At 42.5% G+C, this 23,927-nt stretch overlaps 1 protein-coding gene and 1 non-coding gene across 38 annotated transcripts in view; one reads left to right on the top strand and one right to left on the bottom strand.

Moving 5' to 3' along the window:
* Positions 1 to 23,927, top strand: part of Senp1 (SUMO specific peptidase 1) — a 58,626-nt gene that overhangs the window by 8,903 nt on the left and 25,796 nt on the right. For 10 of the 37 annotated variants that reach the window (XR_015623948.1, XM_087556776.1, XM_087556763.1 and 7 more), the window contains 6 exon segments: positions 995 to 1,125; positions 2,441 to 2,525; positions 7,711 to 7,870; positions 12,295 to 12,466; positions 22,279 to 22,382; positions 22,465 to 22,736. Coding sequence is in view for 34 of the 37 variants with exons in the window: in XM_087556776.1 (XP_087412902.1) it covers positions 995 to 1,125; positions 2,441 to 2,525; positions 7,711 to 7,870; positions 12,295 to 12,466; positions 22,279 to 22,382; positions 22,465 to 22,736 (924 nt within the window). In the remaining 3 variants the exon portion in view is untranslated. 37 annotated transcript variants of the gene reach the window in all.
* LOC120093995 (small nucleolar RNA SNORA17) lies at positions 18,999 to 19,124 on the bottom strand. Its single transcript, XR_015626263.1, has one exon. It is a non-coding gene; the product is annotated as a small nucleolar RNA SNORA17 (small nucleolar RNA).

Genomic DNA, 23,927 nt, shown 5'->3' with positions numbered 1-23,927 from the left:
TACAAATACATTCTTACCTTTTTACAGAAAAAACAGTTCAGCGAATTAAGGTCTTTTGTTTGTTTTGTTTTAAAGAATGGTTGGTATTTGGGGGGAGGGTGCATACACCTGTATGTGCAGGTACGCTTGCCTATGCGAATGTGTACAGGCCTAAAGAAGATTTTTAATATCCTGTCTGCCTTATTTCTTCAAGACAATGACTTCTGTGAATTGGAAGCTTACTGCTTTTGCCAGGTTAGCAGTCTGGCCAGCAAGCTCCCAGGATCTGCCTGTGTTTACTCCACAGTGCTGGGGCTACAGGCAAACACTGCTGTCTCCAACTTTGTATGGGCGCTAGGGTTGCAGACCAAGTACAGCAAGGGCCTCTACCCATTGAGCCATCTCCCCAGCTCCTGAGTTAAACTTTAAAGCACCTTTTTTTGTGTTAAGATAGAAAGTAAACCAGTGTAAACCATGTTTCTGCATGGTGGTGTAACCCCCTCCTTCCTTCTTTAAGTGACAGGCTTCGTGTTGTCCATGTTAATTCCAAACTCATAGGACAGATAACCAGAATTCTACCTTTGCTTTTCCAGTAGCTGCCTCTTCCAGAGCATGCCTTTTTACCCACCATCCTAATTTTTTTAATACTAAATTTCCTGTACTTAAGACATTAAAAGTTCTCTTTGGGGGTTGGGGATTTAGCTCAGTGGTAGAGCGCTTGCCTAGCAAGCGCAAGGCCCTGGGTTCGGTCCTCAGCTCCGGGGGCCGGGGGGAGTTCTCTTTGGGGAATATTTCATTGTTTTAAAAACAAACTATAAAACAGGCTGCTTTTATTCCTGCGTAGGTTTTGAGCTGCTTGTTAGATGATCTCAGTCAATTCTGAATAGACCGCTGTCTTCACATGCTATGAAGGAGGGGTTTTGTTTGTGTATATAGTTCTTCTTTGAGAACAGTTTTTTAGGTGAAGGTGTTGTTGACGGACTGTGTCCTGATCTAATGTGGTCTCTCTCCCTAGAGGACACTGCCGACGGGGTGAAGATGGACGCTGGGGAGGTGACCTTAGTGAACCACAGCTCCGCCTTCAGAGCCCACCTCCTGCCACACTCAGGCTTTCCAGAGGACCAGCTTGCACTTTCTGACCAGCAGGTTGGAACCATTCCTTCCCTTTAATCAATTGTTTTCCTCATTATAAATATTTGATGCAGTTTGAACTCCACACTAAAAACTCTAAGCACGTGAACGTTTGACGATAATTTTAATGTTGGATTTCTGCTTGAGTTAAGAATATGAATTAAGAATATTTTTGTTGGGCTGGAGGGATGGCTCAGCGGTTAAGAGCACTGACTGCTCTTCCAGAGGTCCTGAGTTCAATTCCCAGCAACCACATGGTGGCTCACATCCATCTGTAATGGGATCCGATGCCCTCTTCTGGTGTCTGAAGACAGTAACAGTGAACTCACATACATAAAATAAATAAATCTTTTGAAAAAAGAATGTTGTTTCTCTGTGTAGCCTTGGCTATCCTAAAACTAGCTCTGGACCAGACCAGCCTGGTACTCAGAGAGCCACCTGGTTCTGCCTCCCTACCGCTGGGAGTAAATGTGTGCTGCCCCTGCCCGGCAAGAGTCATATTTTTTACAAAGGTCTTCACTGTTACTTTGAAGATCCTACTGTTGAAACCCAGATCTCTGTTCTTTTAAACTGGGTACTGAGCATAGCTTGAGGGAGAGGAGTGAATGTATAGCCGTTCTGAGCTTGCTGTGACTTAGGCATTGCTTGAGAGCCGGGGATGATGCGGAATCTGACCATCTACCACGGGAACAGAAGCCATATGGTAAAAGCATTCCTTCTGCCACACAGAAGGGCCTTGGTTTGGTCCCTGAGACCCACATAGCAGAAGAGCGGACTCCTTTAAGTTGTCTTCTGACCTCCTTGTTCATGCCATGGGCGGGGGGGCAATAATCTATTAATTTTTGTAATTAAAACAAAGCAGGTACTCTAGTTTGAATGAGAGGGTTTGTCATAGCAGGTGGGACACTCGTCCCCCACATCCTCAGGTGTCACAAGCTTACAGCTTGCACTTGGACTGAGACTGTAACAGCTCTCCCCACGAAAATTACTCTTGAGGTCCTCAGAAGCAAAACCTAGTTGACTTCTCCGCTTCTGTAACCTTATAACTCATGGTCGGCTAGAACATAGAGAATGCAGATGCACCGTCCAGTGAGCGTCCTTTACACTGGAGAGCAGGTCATCATTTCCAACTTTCCCCTTAAATCCCAGTAATTCTCTCAAATTGGTTTTTCTTGTTAGTGTGCAGCTTATTTATAATGTAACAGATATTTACATGTTATATCGAGTTGCACAGTTATCATAGTCCTGTTTAATGATGTTTTTCTTAATGTAATCTTATTCTCTTTAATTGTCAAAAATATGATTTAAGAAGACAACCTTCTGTTTCTAGATCCTGCCTTTCAGGCAGGGGACTCTACACCGAGCTTTCACGGGTTCTACAAGCAGTGCAGCCTATAACCCAGACTATCACTCAGGTATGGCTCCTTGCTTGTACTCAATCACCGCGTGCCCTCATTTCTTCATAGCAAATACGTTGTGTTTACCATCTAGAGTGCAAGCGTTCTCAGGGACCGGGACATGACTCAGCACTGGAGCACTTAGCCTGGTGCTCAAAGCCCTGGGTTTCCTCCTTATACTGTCAAAAGAAAAGGTGAAAGCTCTGTCAGAAGCAGCGTGACATTCTCCCGCTCACACATCCTGTTATAAGGTGTTTGTGTGTATGTATTTAGTCGCTACAATAGTTTGGATTTAATGTCGATCAAGTGTTCATCCTTGGGTGGGAGATTGTTTGGAATCTGTCCTCCAGGTCTACTGTCCCATTACAGAAAATACACAGCTTTGCTCTGCTTTGTCTCTGGTTTGCTGTGTGCATGTAGTACAAAGGATGTTTGTTCATATTGATTTAAACCACACAGCTAACTTATATCTGTTCTTGAAACAGTTAAACCTGAAAATGTCTTTCTGCCCAAGTCTGTTTCTCCTTCTGGGCAGGAAGTAGTAACTACATGTTTCTGTGTAGCGCCTGCCACAGCCGTATGCTTGTGTAGTCAAGGACTTTGCTATTCAACCTGTGATCTGTGACAGAAGTCAGCATTCTCGAGGTGACCCATCCCTGGCTGGCTGGCCGCCTTATCTAACCCTTCCTACGGTGTAGACTGCTGACAGTATTCTGCCTGTCACTTGGGAAACTAAGAATCTGCCCATTCTTCTCTGAGCATGACAACTCAGGAAGACTACAGTGATCTTCCAGGTCTTTTCACTCAGCATTACTTAAAATCTCATTTTGCCACAAATATGGGAGTAAAAGGTATACTTTAGAGCCTGTCTACGTGAGATTTTTTTTTGTAAGGATAAGCTTATGATAAATATGAAATAAATATGCACATAATAATCATTATTATTTGGCTTCCTCAGGATTCTTTGTCAGCAAGATGAGATCTCCTCCCCTAAAAAGACGTTAGTATGATGTTCTTTTAGACATATATTATATTTAAATGTGCATTATTTAGGTGGGTGGTACTATACCCCGGGCACTAGATTTCCCCTCAGGATGCACAGTGGCCTCTACATAGTATGTGTCAATAATTTCAATGATCAAAGAACTGAGAAAGTAACTCTTTAGTCGTTATTGAAAAGGCCTTTTGGGAACAAAGAAATCTGGTATGATAGCTCATAATTAAATCTCCAAAAAAGATGATTGTGGAATTAATAAATCAAATCATTAATATTTCCATTTGGATCGTGCTGTACTTGCTTGTTATTTCATATACTAGTTTACTATTGGATCGAACCATTCCACTGTGTTTTAAATGACTGCTCTATAAAAAACAGTTGTATAGACGATTAGACCTAAATCCCCTTGACTAAAAACCAAATATTATTTACCTCCATCCTCTTTGGCCTCTTGTGATTTTTATCTCTCTCTATTCATACACATTATATAATTTGACACATAAAATCTTTGTAACTTAAAGTTTGTACTTTTTGTTTTCTGTTAGTTCACAAGTTCTTATGCTTATTGTTTTCTGTTAATTTTTAATCTGTGGCACTGTTATGCACAGCCATAGTCCCTTATATGTAGTTTCAGACTCCACAAAGCTGTAAAAACCTGTATTTTAGATTTGACATTACAGCCAATGTGAGCTAACATGGAGAGGTTTCTGTTGGGCGTCACTTACCCCTGTAAATGTAAGTGCACAGTTGCTTTGCTGCATGTACCAATGCTTGTTCTAGAGCGCTGCTCCACATTGTGCTGGCCAGGGTTTTACAGAGTAGCAGGTTATCTGGCCGAAATCTCCAGTCTGTGACTCTGAAGGACAGGCTGTGGGATTTGTGCCTTAGTTGTGTCACCATTGTGTTTCCTAGGGCATAAGTCCATTATACCTTTGTTGGTTGTTAATAATGCCTCTTACAAGCATTCATACAGTTTTTCTCTTTAATTTTAATTGAACCTTAATATTGACAGAGATATATTTGAGGTCACTCAGATCCTCATGTTCTTGGATGTAGTAATATTTGACTAGGTTCTTGTCTTTTTCTAATTAGTCACAAATTGTTGTGATTTACACTTTTCCTGTGTTTGTCATCATACCACAAGTTAATCCTCATACCAAAAGTTTTTCACTAAAGTTTATCTCCCACTTGAATTTATGACCTTTTTACGAAAATAAAAATATTTTATAATAGTTTCGTATACACGAGAAAAAGAGCAGTGAATAGTGACATCGTGCTGATGGAAGTGTGCTGCAGTATCTGTTAGAGCCATCCTGTGTGCTCTCTGCCGCTTGAAACAGCATTCAGATCTGTTTAGCTCAGTGGTTCTCAACCTTCCTCACACTATGACCCTTTAACACAGTTCCTCAGGTTGTGATGACCACCAACTATAAGATTATTTCCGTTGCTTCATTTTTGCTACTGTTATGAATTATAATGTAGCTATCTGATACATAGAATATTTGACCCCAAAGGGGTCCCAACCCACAGGTTGAGAACTGATCAAATTTCATCAAGTTATTGATTAAACAAGTTATGACATGCCATGGACTTTACAAGCAGAATTTTACGTCTAACATGCATACACAGGACCCATGGTTTGATCCCCAGCACCAGACAAAAGCAAAGCTACCTTTACCACACACCTTAGAACCTTTTCCTTTGCCGCCCATTCCAGTTCATTCCAGCTGCACAGCGCCCTGCTGATGGAGCTAGGTGTGGGTCTCTTGGTATCTGCCATAGTCTTCTAATCAGGGCACTGCTGGTGATTGCTGCTGCTTTGCCATGCTCTTGTCTTCCATGAGGAAATGAAAATGGAAGAGTCCAAACTGTAGAATCTGTTGGACTGTCTCTCTGAATAACGCCATTCAAAACTGTTTCTCATAAAGGAAGTTACTTCCAAGCATAACTGCAGTACATTCCTTTAGTTGCCAGCCTTAGCCGAGCACAGTGGGAGAAATTTAAAGTGTTCTTAATCCTGAAGAGCAACAAAAAAGTTGATTGACATGAAAGGAGTTTTCTAGTGCTATAAATTTATCAATATCTTTGGAAGGTATGTTCGGTTAGGTTATTAAGCTAACACATGGTAGGTTGTTTGTTTAATGTGCTGTTACTATAGTAACTAATCTATCCCAATGTTAAGAGGAGAGGTAATGGGTCACTTTCACAGTGAATGATTATCTGACACACTATCCTTTACTTTTTAGAAGGAGCTGAGGGGACCAAAGAGCCTCTGAGTAGCGGGAGCTCACTTGGTTTTAGTTTTATTATGTTCAGAAAAGTGCTGCCTGTTTCTGCAGGAAACTTGCAGAGAAAGGCACTCAGTCATTTCATCCTTAGAACATAACCACAGTTACATTTTCAGGCTATTCTAGTTTTGTATGCATGTATGAGCACATGATAAATTACTTGGTTTCTGGCTTTGTAACTCTTAATTTCTTAGTGATGGCAAAATAGCAGGTTAAATTTTACAGGTAACAAAAGATTTGCAGCCTCTTATTAGTCCCTTACTCCCACCAGCAATTAGAGGATTGCAATTAGAGTGATGTCCTCGGCTGGGGATAGAGCCCCCTGACTGAGCACTGCGCTTCCCTAGCCCTGTAAGCTGAAGCCTCACTATTGCTCCTGGGAGGCTGTTCTGACGTAGCCTAGATCTCACATTTCACATCTATCAAGCTAATTTGTATTTTTAACAGATTTCCTCCTCAAATAAACGATTTTAGTTAGATCGTTTAGCAAGCAGTGCGAAAGGCACTTCTACTGTTACAGCTTTGCATTTAGTATCCGTTGTTTTCTGGGTTTCTTACCGAGACGCCTGTTCAGGAGCCTTGTGTCCTTAGATGTTAAAGCCCACTTACTACTGTAGAGGAGGAACGTTCTAGTTGATTTCCGAAGTGAATTTGCTTATTTTGTCAGCCTGAGTTACTACACTGCCATGACTCTTGATACTAACAGGACTGTGGATTGCTCCTTCTCCCCCTTACGTTTACCCATGTACGTTTACCCCTTACGTTTCCTGATGTACGTACAGAGCCTTCTCTTTGAAGGCTGTTTTATTTGGGTAGAGTACTAAAAGACAAACAGGCGTATGCATGCATATGTGTGTGCGTTTGTTGAGATAATCTTACTGTAGCCAAAGCTGACCTTAAGCTCGTGATTGTCCTGCCTCTGCTTCACAAGTCCTGGGATTACAGGTGTGTATCACCATACCCACACTTAAATACTTTAGATAACATAAATGCATTCTATTGTTCAAAGTCCTGTGTTAATGTTCTTGGAAAGGAGAGCTTCAGAATAGTGTTAGCATAAGACAAATTCTGAGATTAGAGAATTATCAGTTTTACTTTTTCCGCTGATGCTCCCTAGAATTCGATAGCCTAATGTTTGAAATTATTTTGCGGGAGTGGGTTTAACTTATCTGGTCCTCCTGATAGAGAAAGGAAGGCATAGGAATTATTCTACTCGTAGCTGAAACTTTGAAGAGGTTTTTGTCATTCCAGTTTATAATCTAGAGTTCATAAAGTTAAAATAATAAATAATCCTCAGTCTGACTGTGGTAGCAACCGCTAGAGCACTGACGATCTATGTAATGATTGCGGCTTTAAGAAACGGAAGGTCGTACTAGAGCCAGAGGTCTACCGTGGGTCATTCCTGCCGTAAGCCAGCCAGGGAGCAGCAGTTAGGTTTTCTGTACTCTGAGTCTGAGTCTAGAGCATGGCAGTTACAGGAAGGATGTGACGCCGGCTGCTTACTGAGCTAACTGTTGTTCATTTGAATTACAATCTCCTCGGCCCTCCACTTGCTGTCTTACTGGTCTGGCCTACCTTCTTTCAGGCCCAGGCCTGGGAGTGCTTGCAAGATATAGTTGGGGTAAAATGTTGACTTTTGGTGGACACCACGGAGTCACATTGATGCAGATAAGGCACATGACTGTGGCAGGATTCAGCTTCTTCGTCACTTTTCAGGTTAGTATGGCTGAATCGATCATAGTTTGTAGATGTCCCTTACTGCACATTGATCGGCAGTTGAGACTGGGATCTTTCTCCATGAGAGGCATGGTGATAGGCTGCGTTACTTTGGAATGCAATGGTGGAACATGGCTGCAATCATAAAAAGGCCCACATCTAGTGATTTGTTCAACTTATTGAAACTTTGATTTTCTTTTAGATAACCCTTCCTCAGACAGTTTCCTTGGCTCAGGTGACATAAGAACCTTTGGTCAAAGTGCAAATGGACAATGGAGAAACTCCACTCCAGCATCAGGATCAGCATTACAAAAACCAAGAAATAGCCGAAGTCTTTACCTCGAAACCCGGAAGACCTCAAGGTTAGTTTTGGTCTACCTACTCCTCAAACCCTCCCTCAGACACAAGGGGAAAATGGCTGCAAGATAGACTTTACATTAGAATTTTCAATGAGAGTACCATTTTAGGGCTTTAAACCATCGCAATTTGTACAAATATTTCCTTTGTGCTAAATTTGGGTGATAGCAGAATCTTCTAAATGATAGGACGGGACACTTCTGAAGGAAACCCTGATAGCATGTCAGTGTTTTAGGACTTAGTTCAAGCAGTCAGTGCAAAGTCTGCAGGGAAACGCAGGTTGATGTCTGCAGCTGGAGTGACAAAGAACTTGGCACGTTTTTATTATTATTTTATTTCATTTTATTCAATTTATGTATTTTTATTTCATGTTCGTTGGTGTTTTGCCTACATGTATGTCTGCGTGAAGATGTAGAATCCTCTGGAACCGAGTTACAGACAGTTGGTGAGTTGTCATGTGGGTGCTGGGAACTGAAGGGCAGGCAGCACTTACCGGCTGAGCCGTCTCTCTAGCCCATACTCAGCCATTGTGGCCTTCACATGCCCTTCCTAAAGCAGAGCCGATCAGTCAGAGCCCAGCCTCCTGTAACTTAGAAAGTCAGGGTGTGGAGTGCTTTATCTCCATTCATGAGTACCACCCGTTACCCGGCCATGCTTACACTGGTTATTAAAGACAAATACCTCAGAAAACCTTCACTATTTTTAAATTTTTGACAGTGTTGGGAAATCAAATCCAGGAAATTGGGCACTCTAGGCTGTGTCAATGGCCTGTCGGCCTATTTTTAATTTTTAATTTTTTGAGATAAGTTCTCATTTGGCCCACCCTGGACTCAAACTTAATATGTAGCTAAAGATGACCTTGATCCTCCTGCCTCTAACACCTAGGTCCTGAAATTACAGACATGTACAACCATGCCTGACTCCCAACATATATATATAAAGTTTTTTCTTAATAACTTCTTAAATTCTCTATATGTATTTGAGGAATATAAGGTCATTTGTTTCCTCATTAGACAAATTTCCTAATACTGATTAAAACCAACAGAATGGCCTTTATCTACTTGAAGATCAGCGCATGGGCTGTGGGGGTGTCTGTCTGCCATGGTTCCCAGGGTCATTTAGTCCTAAGTGCATTCACACTGCAGACGTGGAAAGGCTAACATAGGTGAGGGAGCCTGGGCAGGACCCATGAGCCTTCTCCCGTTTCCTCTCAGCTGCTCCGTCTCTCTTCCGTCTGTCTTTCCTGTGGGTAGCAGCGCTTGTGTACTTGCACGCCATGCAAAACATGATTTTTTGTCTTCCCTGAAGACATTCATGCATTATTTAGCAAATAGCTTTTTTAAATTGATAATACTATATGTTTATATGAAATTATTATAGAAAAAAATCCTTTTAAAAAAATATAGATAAAAACAAAACATCACATTTCTACCAACCTGAGCACAAGTCTTATAAAAATCTTTTAAGTATTGTTGGTGCCTTTATATCGTTTTTTTCAAAGACTAGTTCATACTATACGTACATTTTAAAATTATTAATTTACTATTAGCATGTGGTATATATGTATGTATCTAGCTGTGTGTGCCATGGCAGCCATACGGACAGCTTTGGAGTTGATACCTTCCACCTTTACTTGGGTTCCAGGGGTCATTAGGTCAGCAGGCTTGTGTAGCAGCCCCTCTACTAAGACTGCTCTTCTGTCCACGGCTTCTTTAGTGCCCTTATATCTCACTGACAGACTGATCCCATGTAGTACCCCACTGTGTCCTGTCAGTCATTCCCGTAGGTTTCTTGCAGTCTTGAAGGGCTGGGGGTTTGGAGGCAGGGCTGGTTGGTGGCTTGTAACTTTTTCCTGTGGAGTTGCCCTTTGGATTTGATAGTTGCCCTTCTTCATGGGATCATTGCTTAAGTCTCCACGCGTTGTGCTTTTTGTAAGGTAATTTTCTGACTCAAGGACATAATGATATTTTGGTATATCACACTAGAAAACAAGCCCTGTCTTATTCTGCTTAGTGGTCAGTGATGGTAGGTTGAGTCTGCACAAGAGAGTTCAGAGTCTGGTCCCCGACTGAACAGTAGAGCTTTCCCTTTGTGATCTGAATATAATCTGAGTGTGATTACTTTGGCTTTATATGCATGAAAGTTTCACTGAAACTAATCCCTTAATAATTATTGATTTCAATTGGTAATCCTTATCTAAAGATTCTTAAAGTTAATGAAACTTTTAGTTGGCGTTCCGTTTTTCTCATAAGGTCAGGCTGTTTGATTACTCTGAAGTGTATAATCTATTGTGGGAAAGGAAGGATAAATGATTAGTTCTTTTTAAAAGTAGTTTTCAAAGTATTTTTTTTAATGACTACTTCATATAGTTTATCATAATGAATTCAGTCTTGTTTTAAATTTCACCTTAGCTGTTCATGTTGTCGTTTGCCTTGTTCTGGTCTAGGTTGGTTTTTAATGTTGAGGAGACTCACTTGAGTAAACACAGGTAGAGGCGACATTGTAGGAAACCCGCTTGTCTTTCTGGGACACTTGCACTGTCATTGCTGTTGTGCTAGCCACACCCGCCCAGCCTGACCACAAACCTGAGCTGACATTTGGAGTCTGCTCCTTCTGTCACATTATATAGGAAATTCCATAGAGTTTGAAAACTAAGAGAGTATGTTTGTTTTTAGATTAGGCCATCTCATTTAGATTAGCTGAGTTCAGTGACTCTAGCTTAGACAGCTATTCAACTGTTTTGAGTCCTTGGGGGAAAATGAAAGAAAAGAAGAGTTCACTGTGGTTAGAGTACACACCTCAAGCTTGTAGGTGAAGGCGGATGGAAAGAAAGCATGTGAGGATGGAGATGCTTCAAACCAGTGAGCTTTAGACAGACTGGGGTTTGAGTTCACCAAGGTCTTTTTCTTGTCAGTTTTCCCACTAGAAAGGGCACAGATAGTAAGAATCCGTCATGTGCTCTGCACCCTGGCAGAGAACCTTCTGGTGGTTCTTCCTGAAGGAGGAGAGCCCTCTGTTGTCCTGGAGGAAATTTAAGGTTCACTGTAAAGATTAGTAGACTTCAGTTTATCCACCTTTACATGTTTAAAGTCATTCCTTCCAAAGAGCTTTAGGGACAGGGCTGTGGACTAGAAATGTGCAGTAGTGATGACAGAGAAAATATATGTGGTTAGCATGCCTCCACTCTGGGTTCTCCAGCAAAGATCAACCGGGTTTGTTCTCTCTCATGCCATATTGCTAACTGGTTCTTGAGAAAGGAAATTCTAGATTGTGAATACAAGAAAAACAGTTTTGGTTATTTGCTAGCGATAGGATTTAGCAGTCTACAATCTTTTGGGAGGCAGAGCCTGATTTATATCCCAGGTGTTGTGTATTTCCACAGATGCATTTCTGTCATTCCAGCTGTCTTTCTTTTTCCTTTTATGTGCATTGGTGTTTTGCCTGCATGTATGTCAGTGTGACTAGAGTTTGACAGTTGTGAACTGCCATGTGTGTAGAGTTTGACAGTTGTGAACTGCCATGTGTGTAGCTGGTCTTTACTACTTTGTGGGTTCTTTTTTCCCACCTTTTATCTGTGGCCTCCATAACCTTGTTTCTCCCCCTATCACTAGGTGGGAGAGGAATAAGGATGGCGGGGGAGAGAAAAATAGAGATCTTTGAATCTAATTTCTTTCATTTTGTTTCTTCTTTGAGCACGACTAATAACAAACTATACCCATGAACTACCAACAACCCACTCTGCCTCTCGAGGCCCTGGAATGTATATATTCTCTGAAAAGTTCCCAGAATTCCAAATGTCACTCAATTGTTGAAACTGTCTGCAACTGGCAAGACCAGGCCTCTGCTAGAGCACAAGGCAAATTATGGTCAGCTGTTGTAAAGCAGCCCCATATCCCACAACTGAGATTAAAACAAAAGCCCGCCCTTCCTTCCTCCCTCCCTCCTTCCTCCCTCCCTCCTTCCTTCCTTCCTTCCTTCCTTCCTTCCTTCCTTCCTTCCTATTTATTTTTTTATACTATATAAGCACACTGTCGCTGTCTTCAGTCACACCAGAAGAGGTCATCAGATCCCATTACAGATGGTTGTGAGCCACCATGTGATTGCTGGGATTTGAACTCAGGACCTTTGGAAGAGCAGTCAGTGTTCTTAACCACTGAGCTATCTCTCCAGCTCCACAAAAGCAGTTTCTTTTATTCCTGTTTTGTTTTTTTGTTTGTTTTTTTTGTTTGTTTGTTTGTTTTAGAAGAAACTGAAATTCCAGAAATGTCACTACACCTGTGGGCACTAGGAACTATACCGGGTCCCCTGAAAGAGCAGTCAGAGTGCTCCTCACCACTGAACCACCTCTCCAGCTCTGTTATTTCTGAAAAGTAAAAGTAAAAAATAGGCTTTTTACCTAGATTTACCTTTTCTTACAACTTTATTTTAGTGGATTGTCAAACACCTTTGTGGGCAAGTCCAATCACCACTGCCATGTGTCTGCCTATGAAAAGTCATTCCCCATCAAGCCTGCCCCAAGTCCGTCCTGGAGTGGGTCGTGTCGGCGGAGTCTTTTAAGCCCCAAGAAAACTCAGAGGCGACATTTCAGCACAGCAGAAGAGGTAAGGAAACACTGCAGCCAGAGACGCCTCATACAGGGAGCTATTCGTCTGCTCGCCCCTGCATGCTCGTAAACCATTATACTTACCTGATCTACGCTGCTGTCTCCCCAAAATTTCTCTTTATAAAGTTTTTGTTCTAAGTTCCAAAATGTTGGAAAACATTATTTTTCCTACTGCCTTGTGTTCCTGTTGCTTCACAACCTTTCTAAACTTTTTTTTCCTTAGTAAAACTGTAAACTTCACTCAGCAGTTTTTGTTTTGATAAATTTGATTGGTTAGAACATCTACTCTCACTAGGAACAGTTTTCATCAGTTATAAAAACAAAATGTCAAATAAAAAATATTAATTTTTTAGAAAGCCAGTGAGGGGCTATGGAAATAGTTTGGTCAGTAAAGTGCTTTCCCTCAAGGATCAGGACTTAAGGTCAATTCCCAACATTCACACCAAAAGCTAGACAAGGTGCTTTGCGCTTATAATGCCAGTACTTGGGAGGCAGAGTGCCCAGAGCCTCCCCTCCTGGAGAGGGTAAAGAGGGGGCACAGAGTAGGACTCTGGTGTGGCTTTAAAGTCTAAGGGTCCTGATGCTCTATCTCTCTAACTATCCTGAAGTGCTGATAACTTCTAAAAAGTCCTAAGGAACCTTTTCACTCTTTCTAAGGGCCATTGACACCTGCAGCTGCAGCCTAACAGTGAGGGATTGAGTAAGGGCCTTTGTTCTATTTCAGTAGGAACTGCACCTATCTAACTTTCAGCCTGCTAGAAGGAGTCCCAGGAAGAAAAAGGGACACTTTGAAAGGTGATGATAACATTTATTTCTAAGTTGTACAAAATTACTTATGAAAGCTCTCTTAAGAAAAGGGCAAAAGCCGAACAATCTGAGGCAGAGCACGGAGAAGGTTTTCTTACGCTCTTTGGAGCAGTAAACTTCTGTTGAACCAGGAGAAGAGTATAGGACTCACAGAAGGGAGGAATTTTACATAGCAAATATGCACAAACTCACATAAGTCACATACAGACTCACGCACGCTCATTTCCATTCAGACCAGGTGTTTCTTTCATAAGACTAAGCCTGCCTGGTTATTAAGAAATGACCTGTTCTGTTCTGTGGTAAGGAAAAGCCTGTCTGCTCCTTCTGCTCTCTTACATTCTGTTGAGATCTTACTAAGAAGTGTTCCGTCTAAAAGCTCTCAGCTCAGTTCCGACTCTTCTCTTTGTCCCTCAGCACTTACCCATCTTTCAGAATACACGATCATATGTTAGAAGGTTCATCACAAGTTCACACATTAAATTCAAATCATAAATCGAATAAGACGTTTACAGTGTGAATGATTACATGCATATCGATTAGGAGTAATTATCTGTCTACACATCCATTACCTGTCACAGCTCCACAGGTTCCTTGAAAGTTAAAAACCATACCTAAGTTACTAGTGAAGTTTTGTGTAGATAAACCTAGTCAATATTTTTATCTTCTGTCCTAGCACCTATAATAAATCGTTAATTCCCGTTTTATGACTTGTTTTCCAGCCTCCTGGAATGTGCTCTGAGTAGGAGAAAGTCTGGATACTGTCTAGAAACAATTAACTGGTGACACATGGGAGACTGACAGAGTTCTCACTGCAGTTCTGGCTGTCAGAAAAGGACCTAATAGCAGTCCCACTATAAAGGAGCTTAATAACCACTGATAGAATTTTAGGAATTCTTATAGGATCATCAAGAATTAAGAAATCATCTATTTGTCTATACAGCATCACTACAAGACATCTCCATAGATCTGCAGAGGTCTGCTCCAAAGGGTGGGCTAATACCTAGTTATTGTTATTATATGTTTAATAACAACAGGAAAGGCATATTAATAGCAGGAATCTTTCCTGAAATGATTTACCCCTGGGCCTTGTCTGTCAGAGCGTGTGGTAGATGTAATCTAAGCGAAGTCATTTCAGGAGGATCACCTGCTAGTGGTTAGCTTGTCCTGTTACGGCTCCTGACGGCAGAGACAGGCAGGTGCCAGGCCCTTCCTGGCTCATTGGTTGCGTTTACTTGATGACTTCCAGGCCAGTAAGAGACCCTGTTCCAAAAAAGATATAGCTTCTTGAGGAACAAGACCCAAGGTTAACATGGCCTCTACATATGGGTTTGCACACACACACACATGCACATACAGATAATTTCTTTTAAAGCCAGTTAAATTTATTTATTTCTATTAATTAAGAGTAGAGTCTTGGAGGTCATAGACTTTCTTAAAAGAAAGCTGTTCTGGTGATACTTGAGTTGTTCCTTTCACTCAGTGACCTAAAGGGTGGAACACGGTGAGATGGTAGATAGTTGGCACAGCAAGAGGTTTGCATCTGTTCATTACACACTTACATGGTGTCTTACCAATTGTGACTGGGTCTGTAGAGAGAGTTTGGCAGTGTGCTCTCTTTTTATTAGTATAGTGAATAAGTGAGTGCTTTTGACCCGGGCCATAGCTAAGGTGAGTTTGTATTCATACCTCACAGTTGAGGAGGGAGGGTCACCTGGCTGGTAGGTGGTATGGCAGGTCTTGAGTGCAGGTCTTCTGGAGTTCCTTCTGGCCTGCCTCCTTTACACAGCATGGTAGTTTGTATTTCTCTGATGGTTAAGTTGTTGAACATTTTATGTATTTATTATTTGTTCTTTTGATGACTGTCGTCTGTTCATTTGCCCGTTTTATAATTGGAGTATGTATTTATTTATTTATTATTTGTTTGTTTGTTTGTTTATTGAGATGTTTTTGGAGATTGTACTGTTTTTCAGTACTGGGAGTCAGGTCTAAGGCCTTGAGCTAACCAAGATCTGTGCCACTGGGCTGCACCTCCAGCCCAGTTTTTTAATTCAGAATTCCTCTGGTATTTTTCAATCTTACAGGTATTCTGTGATCAGTTTTGAGTTAGTTTTGTATAGCAGGAGAAGTGGGGATCGAGTTTCACACTGCTACTTATAGACCTGTTTGTTAAAACAGACTTTTCTTTAGAGTGTTTTTTGTCCTTCGTTGAGAATCAAGTGACTGAAAACTGTGGAGTTACTTTTGAATGGCCTCTTCTGTTGATCTGTCTTATTTTTGGTAGTAGCATGCTGGTTTTGGTCATATGGCTTTAGTGTAACTTTACAACAGGGGTTCTGCGGCCATAGCAGCTGTGTTAGCCCAAAATTAGCTTATTTAATATATTTAATGCTCACATGAGTTTCAGGTCAGTCGGCTGGTTTGTCCATTTGCCTTTCTCCATTTCATTTTTTTTTAATATTTTATTTATTTATTTATTATATATGAGTACACTGTAGCTGCCTTTAGACACACCAGACAAGGGCATCAGATCTCATTACAGATGGTTGTGAGCCACCATGTGGTTGCTGGGATTTGAACTCAGGACCTCGGGAAGAGCAGTCGGTGCTCTTAACCACTGAGCCATCTCTCCAGCCCCCCTCCCTTTCATTTTTTGAAACAAAGTTTCAAAGTTCTTATGGAGCTTAGGCCGTGTAGCCAAAGATGACCTTGAACTCCTGGTTTTCTTGCCTCCATTTCCAAGAGCTGGAATTATAGGTATGGGCCACCATTCCCAATTTAGTATAGGTTTTCTTTCTATTTCTGTGAAGAATAACAGTAGAATTTTGATGGAGTTTTCATTGACTCTATAGATCACTTTCAGTAAAAGTTAATTTTACAATATTAGTTCTTCTGATCCACAAATAATGGGAGTTGTTGCTGTTTTGTGTGTCTTCACTTTCTTTACTGTTCTGTAGTTTTCACTGAAGGAATCTTGAACCTATTTGGTTTGATTTATCCCTCCATGGTTTCTGTGTTTGTCGTCCCCCACCCCACCGCATCCCACCCCATCCCACTTACCCATTTGTGAGTTTGAAGCTTCTGGGATTCTGGGATTGAATTGTTTTCCAAAAGTTTTTTTGTTTTTGTTTTTGTTTTTGCTTTTTGCTTTTTGTTATTAGCTCTTTTCACTTTACTTTTTTTTTTTTTTTTTTCCGGAGCTGGGGACCAAACCCAGGGCCTTGCGCTTGCTAGGCAAGCGCTCTACCACTGAGCCAAATCCCCAACCCCTACTCTTTTCACTTTATTACATGAAGGAATTATTAAATTAAAAGCTGGAGAGATGACTCAGCCGTTAAAGGCTAGGCTCACAACCAAAACTATAAAAAATATAAAAATATAAAAGCAGACCCCAGATGGTTACATTTTACAAGCTGTGAGGGTGTATAAACTTGTAATAGGGACAGAAGGGAAATTCTACTCGAGCAAGGAAATCCTCAATTAAACTCCGTGAGCAGCCACGTAGATCCTAGAGCCTTCATCTGATCATCCCTAATCCAGGGTCTTTCAGGAACCGGCATATGTTCTTGTGCTGGGCACTTAGTAACTGAATTACTTCTCCGCACTCTTGATGCTCAATTACAGTGTCAGTGCAGGCAAATTCCTCTTTAAATAGGTTTCTTCTTATCTTACTCATCAGCAAACTGATGGACAGTATGGGTCTTTCTGCTGTCTCTCCATCGAATGTATAAGGAAGCAGGTTGCTGCATTGGCAGGTGAGGAGCCTGGCTAGCAGACATACATAGGACTCCTTTTCCTCCGCCACTTTGGCAGAGGCTGCTGGGGCAATGAGCGTGTTCAGTTTGTATCCTGCTACTTTGTTGCAAGTACTTAGCAAGCCTCAAAGTCTCTTAGTGGAGGCTTTCTGGTCTTTTAAGTATAGGATCCTATCATCAGCAAGTGGCGGTAACTTGGTGATTTCTTTCTTTCCTATTTGTTATTTTGTCGTCCCCCCCGCCCCCCCCCCCCAGCCGAGGACCGAACCCAGGCCCTTGCGCTTGCTAGGCAAGCGCTCTACCACTGAGCTAAATCCCCAACCCCTCTTTCCTATTTGTAATACTTTTTTTTTCTTTTTCTTACTTTACTACTCTAGCTAGAAATCAGTAAGAATGAGAACCCTTGTTTTGCTCCTAATTTTAGAAAAAATACCTTTAGTTTTCCCCCATTCAACATATCCCATAAAAACTATAGGGTTTATATACACTTTTTAAAAAAATTTTATTTGATTCTTTGTGAACTTCACATTATATACCCCAGTCCCACTTATCTCCCCCTACCTTCACACCTGCCTTCTACACTTCTCCCCCACCCCTGAAACAGAAAAAAATATCTCATTGTGAAAGCTGCATTGTGTCACAGTGTGTCCACTGTGTTCCCTTTTGCCCACACTTCTTTGCTTGCAAATGCTCATTGCAGTGACTTGGTGGTCTGGTACAAGGCCTCTGACTCCTCCTCACTGGGACTCCTCTCAGAAGTCCTGTTGTTGCTCTGCCGTGGAGATCCTATAGTTTTGGATCTGTAGGACCAGCACTCCAGTAGTTCCTTGATGGGGTAGATGTTGGGGCGGACCGATTGAAAGCCCTGGATGTGGGCCTGAGAGCTGTCAGATGGGCAGCCCACCAGCTCTGACACTCTCGTGCTTCAGGGCCAGCTCATCTACGACCCCCACCACCAGAGCCATCTCTACCCTGCTATCAAGGCAAAATGCTGTAGCCAGTGAGACATAGACATAGCCAGTTCTCCCACTCTCATAATTCTGGGACCAACCTTTCCCTCTGCCACAGATGGTAAGGGATAGGAAGGAGGAGGACATCTCTCCCTCTGCTGCACCACTGTCTAGTAGACAAGAGGTGAGGCTGGCTCTCCTTCACCCACACCCGTGAGACCAGCTCACCTGCAACCCAGGCAGGCAGCTGGCTGTGGGTGGAGTCAGCTTTCCTGCTCTCATGCCTCTAGGGCCAGCTATCCTATGGTGCCTAGGTGAGGAATGGGGCAAGCTTTGCACAGTCCTCAGACATCAACATGTCCCCAATGGCAGCCCAGACCAGGGACATCTGCCTAGCCTTTGGTGATAACAGACCTCTGCTGCTGCAGGACCACTGACCCAGACGTGGCACCCAGTGTCAGCACAGGCCAGGACCCCACCCACCATGGGCATAGGTAGCATCAGCAGCTACTCACATCAGACTGTTTCTCACTACCCTCAAGTCTCCAGTTCTGTCTCTGCATTGTGCCCACATCCTTCTGCTTCTCTTTCTCTTCCATTTCTCCACCCCGTATTTGCTCCTTTTAGTGGCACCTGTGGTCTCTAAGTGTCTGGGGGTTGTTTCAGGAATGATTATGCCCTGCTCATGCATTATGGTGCCGGGCAGGTGTCATCTCGAGCCTGATACGTCCTACCCCCAGGACTGGGGGTGGCAGACTGGTGCTCATACCAGGCTAGTTTCCTATCCGGATTCCTTGGCACCAGTCTGTGGTGGTCATTTCAGTCTCATTCCTCTACTGGTCCATCCGAGTGGCCATCTGTCTGGCTCCTGGCAGGGTTCTCCTAGTCTCAGGCTTGCGTCCTGTCCTGGAAGCCTAACCAGGCCTGCTTTGCACCGGATTGGTAGTCATCTCAGGCTAGCTCCCTGTTGAGGCCCCCTGGTGCCAGGCTGGTAGTGGTCCTAGGGTCTCTTTTTCCAGGGAATAATAAGCTACTAATTATTCAGATGTCCACAGGTCAGAACACTGAGCATAGACATCCTCTCCTCTGCCACCTACTGACACACATGTGGCACAGCAGTCACATCTGAAATACCTCTGTTATGTGGTATGAGACTCCTTTCCTTCAGGGCTTCTAGTGTGAAGGGCCTTGAGCTTGGTCAGACCTGCTTTGCAGCTGTTAAAATGATGATGTGATACATACTCTTGCTTCTGTTGTGAATGATGATGTTCCTGACTTGTGGGCGGTACTAGCCTTCCCTCACTGGAATAAAACCAACTTGGTCATAGTGTACAGTATTCCTAATGTGTTGTTGAATTTTGTTTGAAAATTATTGGATTTTTAACATCTGTGTTCATCAAAGAATTTGGTTTATTATCTCCAGAGGCAGGTGGATCTTTGTGAGTTCAAGACTAGGCTTATCCACAAAGTAAGTTCAGGAAAGTCAGGGCTCTTTTACACAGAGAAATCCTATCTCCAAAAAAAAAAAAAAAAAAAAGGAAAAAGAATAAAAGAATTTGGCTATCATTTTCTTACTGTGTCCTTACCTCCAGTTGTCTCAGGGTAGCACTGGCTCTAGAGCAGATTTGAACGTTTCTTTCCTATTTTGTGGACTACTTTGAAGAACATTGATGTTAGTTCTTTTTTTTTTTTTTTTTTTGGTTCTTTTTTTCGGAGCTGGGGACCGAACCCAGGGCCTTGCGCTTCCTAGGTAAGCGCTCTACCACTGAGCTAAATCCCCAGCCCCTGATGTTAGTTCTTAAGTCCGTAAGAATTCATGGTCAGTGTCTGGTGCTGGGCCGTCTTTGATAGGAGACGTTGATTAGTGCTTCAGTGTCATTATTGATCTGTTTAGGGTATTGTTGTACCTCATTTAATTTTGTTAGGTCATATAAGTATCCAAAAATGCATACATTCCTTCTGGATTTTTCCAGCTTATTGGAATATATACATGTTTTGAAAATTTTGTTCTTTTTCTTTTTGTATGTTTTATTTTTAGAGACAAGGTTTCTCTGAGTAGCACCGGCTGTTCTGCTGATCTCAAAATCAGAGGTCCACCTACCTCTGTCTCCTGAGTGCTAGGACTACAGGGGAGCACCACCACTGCCCACCTGAAAATAGTGTTTTTCTTCTCTTCCACTCTAATTCAGCTTGTGCACAATTCTTATTTTCCTTTAGGTCACTTTTGTATTTCTCCATACTGTTGAGTTATCCTGTCTCCTTAGCAGTCCACCTTACTCACTGAAGTGGGATCTCTCAGATAACCCAGAACTTACCTGAACACCTAGGCTGACAAGCGAGATTGCTCTAGGAATTCCTGTCTCCACCTCGTGAACACTAGAATTACAGGCAGCTGCCATTGCCCCAAGGCATTCAGCTGCTCCTGGGTAGCCTCCTCCCATCCTGTGCAGACTGGGCGAGAGCTCTGCCCTTGGCCTGAGATGGATTTCTTTATGGTCTTATTCAGGAAGAGCAGCCTTTTCTTGGAGACTCATCCTTATATAACTCAGAAGGGAAAAATCAAATTGCCAAGACAGCAACGACACAGAAGGAAAACAAAGATAAGAAACAGTTAAGGATAGCTGCTAGACCATGAACATAGGGAAAGAGGGAGGCAGCAACAATGTAGAATATGCTAGGAACTTCAAAGTTAATAAAGGTAAAAGTCAGAAAAACTAGAAGGTAAAACAGGAGTCTACGAAAGAAAAAAGTAATAGAGCAGCAAGGTTATAGGAAAAGAGTAATTTACAGAAAACAAAGATATCACTTCTTCAAGGCCAGAGATGTGCCTCGGGTCCTCTCTGGCCAGTGTTAAATCTGCCGCTCCAGCCCTTTATTTACAGGACCCTGGCCCCTTGGGATCTCTGTCTGCCGAACAAAAGCTTGTTTAGTTCTTCCTTTCGTTTTCATTGCTTAGCTTCGGCTGTCAGGATGGTTGGCGTTGTCATGCTTCAGGACCGAGGTGTATCTGGTAGATGAGGGCTTTATAATGGCAGTTGGCTTAGAGCTTACCGTGCAGCAACAGTGAACTTCAGGAGAAAAGCGTCAGTGTCTGCTTACTTTCAGAATTACTTAGTCCATTCTGCTTTTAACCAGCATTTACAATTACATAAAATGTTCATGCTCTTTTTTTTTTTTTTTTTTTTCTGGAGCTGGGGACCGATCCCAGGGCCTTCCACTTGCTAGGCTGAGCTAAATCCCCAACCCCTCATGCTCTTACTGAACAGTGCCACATATCTTACCTCACGGTGCGAGCCCTAGCACAGTGGAACTACGACGCTTTATGAGACTTAGGCTGAGCCGCGCTGAGGCTGTGTTTGTCGGTATTGCTTGTGTGTAGAGTAAAGCCTTGCACGTGCAGGTCCTCATGGCTCCTTTTCTCTCTCCCAGTGACCTCGTCGTTTTGCTCTTCCTTTGCATGGACATTAAGGCTCTTGAGTACATCAAGCAATTCCTGTCTTGGGCTTTGTGTTCGGGTATATTCAGCCTTATGGTCATCATTAACTTCCTCCCTTAGTTGAGGTTTCTGCCAAAAGGTTTTTCTTTTAGAGAGATGGCGCCTCTTCCTGCTCTTTGCCTCCATCGCTTTTTATCTCCCTTGCCCTTTAACTCATGCCATGAACAAGCTTTTGATTGACAGTCTTGGTAATAACTATAATATAAACTCCACAAAAGCCGGAAATTTATTTTATTCAATTTGTGAATCTCAAATGACTAGAGCAGAGTAAATGTTCAAGTCAGTAAGTCCTACAGATTATATGCTGCTTTATTCTTTAAAAATACTAAATTGAGACTTAGTGAGAAATAAGTAGATGAGTGGTGGAGAGAGAAACCATCTTTAAAGAATTCTTGCACCTGCATAGAGTAAGGAGCTGTTGGCAAGGTACCTCCGGTGGCCCTTGACTCAGCTTCTCTCCTCAGGACTTTAGAAGGCAGCATCGGGACTCACGGGTTCCTCAGGATTCTGCTTTAGAAGCTGTAGTTCTGGACTCATCATAATGTGAGTGATTAGATAAATGCTTCCTGGCTTTCTGGCTCCCAGTCCATAGCTTCTCTGCACTGGCGCTCACCATGATTTCCCAGGCCCTGCTGTCTGACTCTGCTCACCCATGCACAGTACCTCGACAGTGTCATTAACACACGGTAGCTCTGTATCTTCAGGACTGCTAGAGCTTTGGCAGAAAGCCTGAGACCTACATGTCCGTTTGAGGAGTCTTTGCCTCATTGGACAAGGTTAAGATGTTTTTCTCTCTCCCTCATAGACAGTTCAAGAAGAAGAAAAGGAGATCTACAGGCAGCTGCTGCAGATGGTCACAGGGAAGCAGTTCTCCGTAGCCAAGCCCACCACACATTTCCCTTTACATCTGTGAGTCACAAACGCTCCTTTCATATGAACTTAACTCTACAGTGTGTTACTTGATATTGAAACCATACCCTTCTTTTACTAGGTCTCGGTGTCTTAGTTCCAATAAGAACTCTTTGAAAGACTCACTGTTGAGAAACGGGAACTCTTGTGCATCTCATGTCATTGGTTCTGATACTTCGTCCTCTGGATCTGCCAGCATTTTAACTGCACAGGAACAGTTGTCCCACAGTGCACATTCCCTGATATCTGGTACCCCAGATGTTGCCTTTGGATCCAAAGACTCCGCTCTTCACCATCACCTCTCTGCACCTCATCAGCCAGACAGTTTACCAGCATCAAATCCACAGTCTGAAGGTAAACAGTGCTAACCGTCAGTCAGCTGTCATTGGCTCTGTTGCAGGCAAAACCGTAGTGCATATAGCTTAGGACATAGTGGATTTTAATTAAGTGCATGTGGCCCAGGTAGCTATACCATGATGAAACCAAGCCCACAGTCAAAGTCATTCCTCTCATCTCCTTTCTCTCACACTCCCTCCCCCTTCTTTAAAGGTTGTTACTTCCCCCTACATACAAATGACTTGCTATACTATTTTATTTATTTTTTTAAAAGTGTCCATGTATGTGCCCCTGCCTGCTGGGCACTTGTTATGTGGTAGGCTGGCCTTGAACTCAGGACAGTCTTACCAGACAGAGGCTGGGGTTACAGGACCCTCTCCCATGCTATGTGTTAACTTCCTGAGACGAGTCAAAGCCCACTCAGCCCCACTGCCCCAGGGACCGCATTTTGTTTCTTTTACTGTACAATGCACGTGGGGGCTTCTCTGGGGTTCTGTGAACTTTCAGACATTAGTCAAGGATTTGTCATCTGTCTCTCAGTTTTGATAGATGCTTCATGCATTTCAGAGTAGTTGAACATTCTAGAAACAAGAATCTCCTGCCTGACTTTGAGCTAACCTAAACACTTGGCCTAAGCACTGGTGCTGGTAAAGATTTTGTTATGTAATTATCCTCATTTTAAAATACGTATTCAGATTATAATGGAAAGCAAGGTTTAGATTAAGTGGTTGGATAGTAGGACTCTTGACCTACACAGCACCTACCTCCTTTCTCAGTTCATTTGATTTACTGTTGTCGTTGTTGTTGTTGTTGTTACTGTTATTGCTATTGTTACCCTACTCACTTTCTGAAACTTCTTACTTGGGGATTCAACTTTTGGTGGTATCACTGTTTAACTATACATTGCTTATATTACATTTTATGAAATGATTTACTGAGAACTATCTTATTTTCCAAAAATCTAAAATTAAAAATTCTCCAACCTCAGAAATGTATATGGTGAAGTAGGATAGTGAGACGGAACTGGACGGGAACAACATCGTGCGGGCGTGGCATTGCGGCCTGCTCTGGTGTGAGTGAGTGCGCAGTCACACCCTTAGAGAAGGTCATGAACCCTGCTCTCAGCGTTCAGAATACACAGTGGTCAAGTCTGTGCTTCTGCCATGATTTTTATAGGTTCTACCTGTGTTATCGTCTTCCCTTTTTTCC

This window comes from Rattus norvegicus, chromosome 7 (genome assembly GCF_021556685.1).
Source record: "Rattus norvegicus strain SHRSP/BbbUtx chromosome 7, alternate assembly SHRSP_T2T, whole genome shotgun sequence".
NCBI lineage: Eukaryota > Metazoa > Chordata > Mammalia > Rodentia > Muridae > Rattus > Rattus norvegicus.
This window is presented reverse-complemented; position numbering and strand designations above follow the sequence as displayed.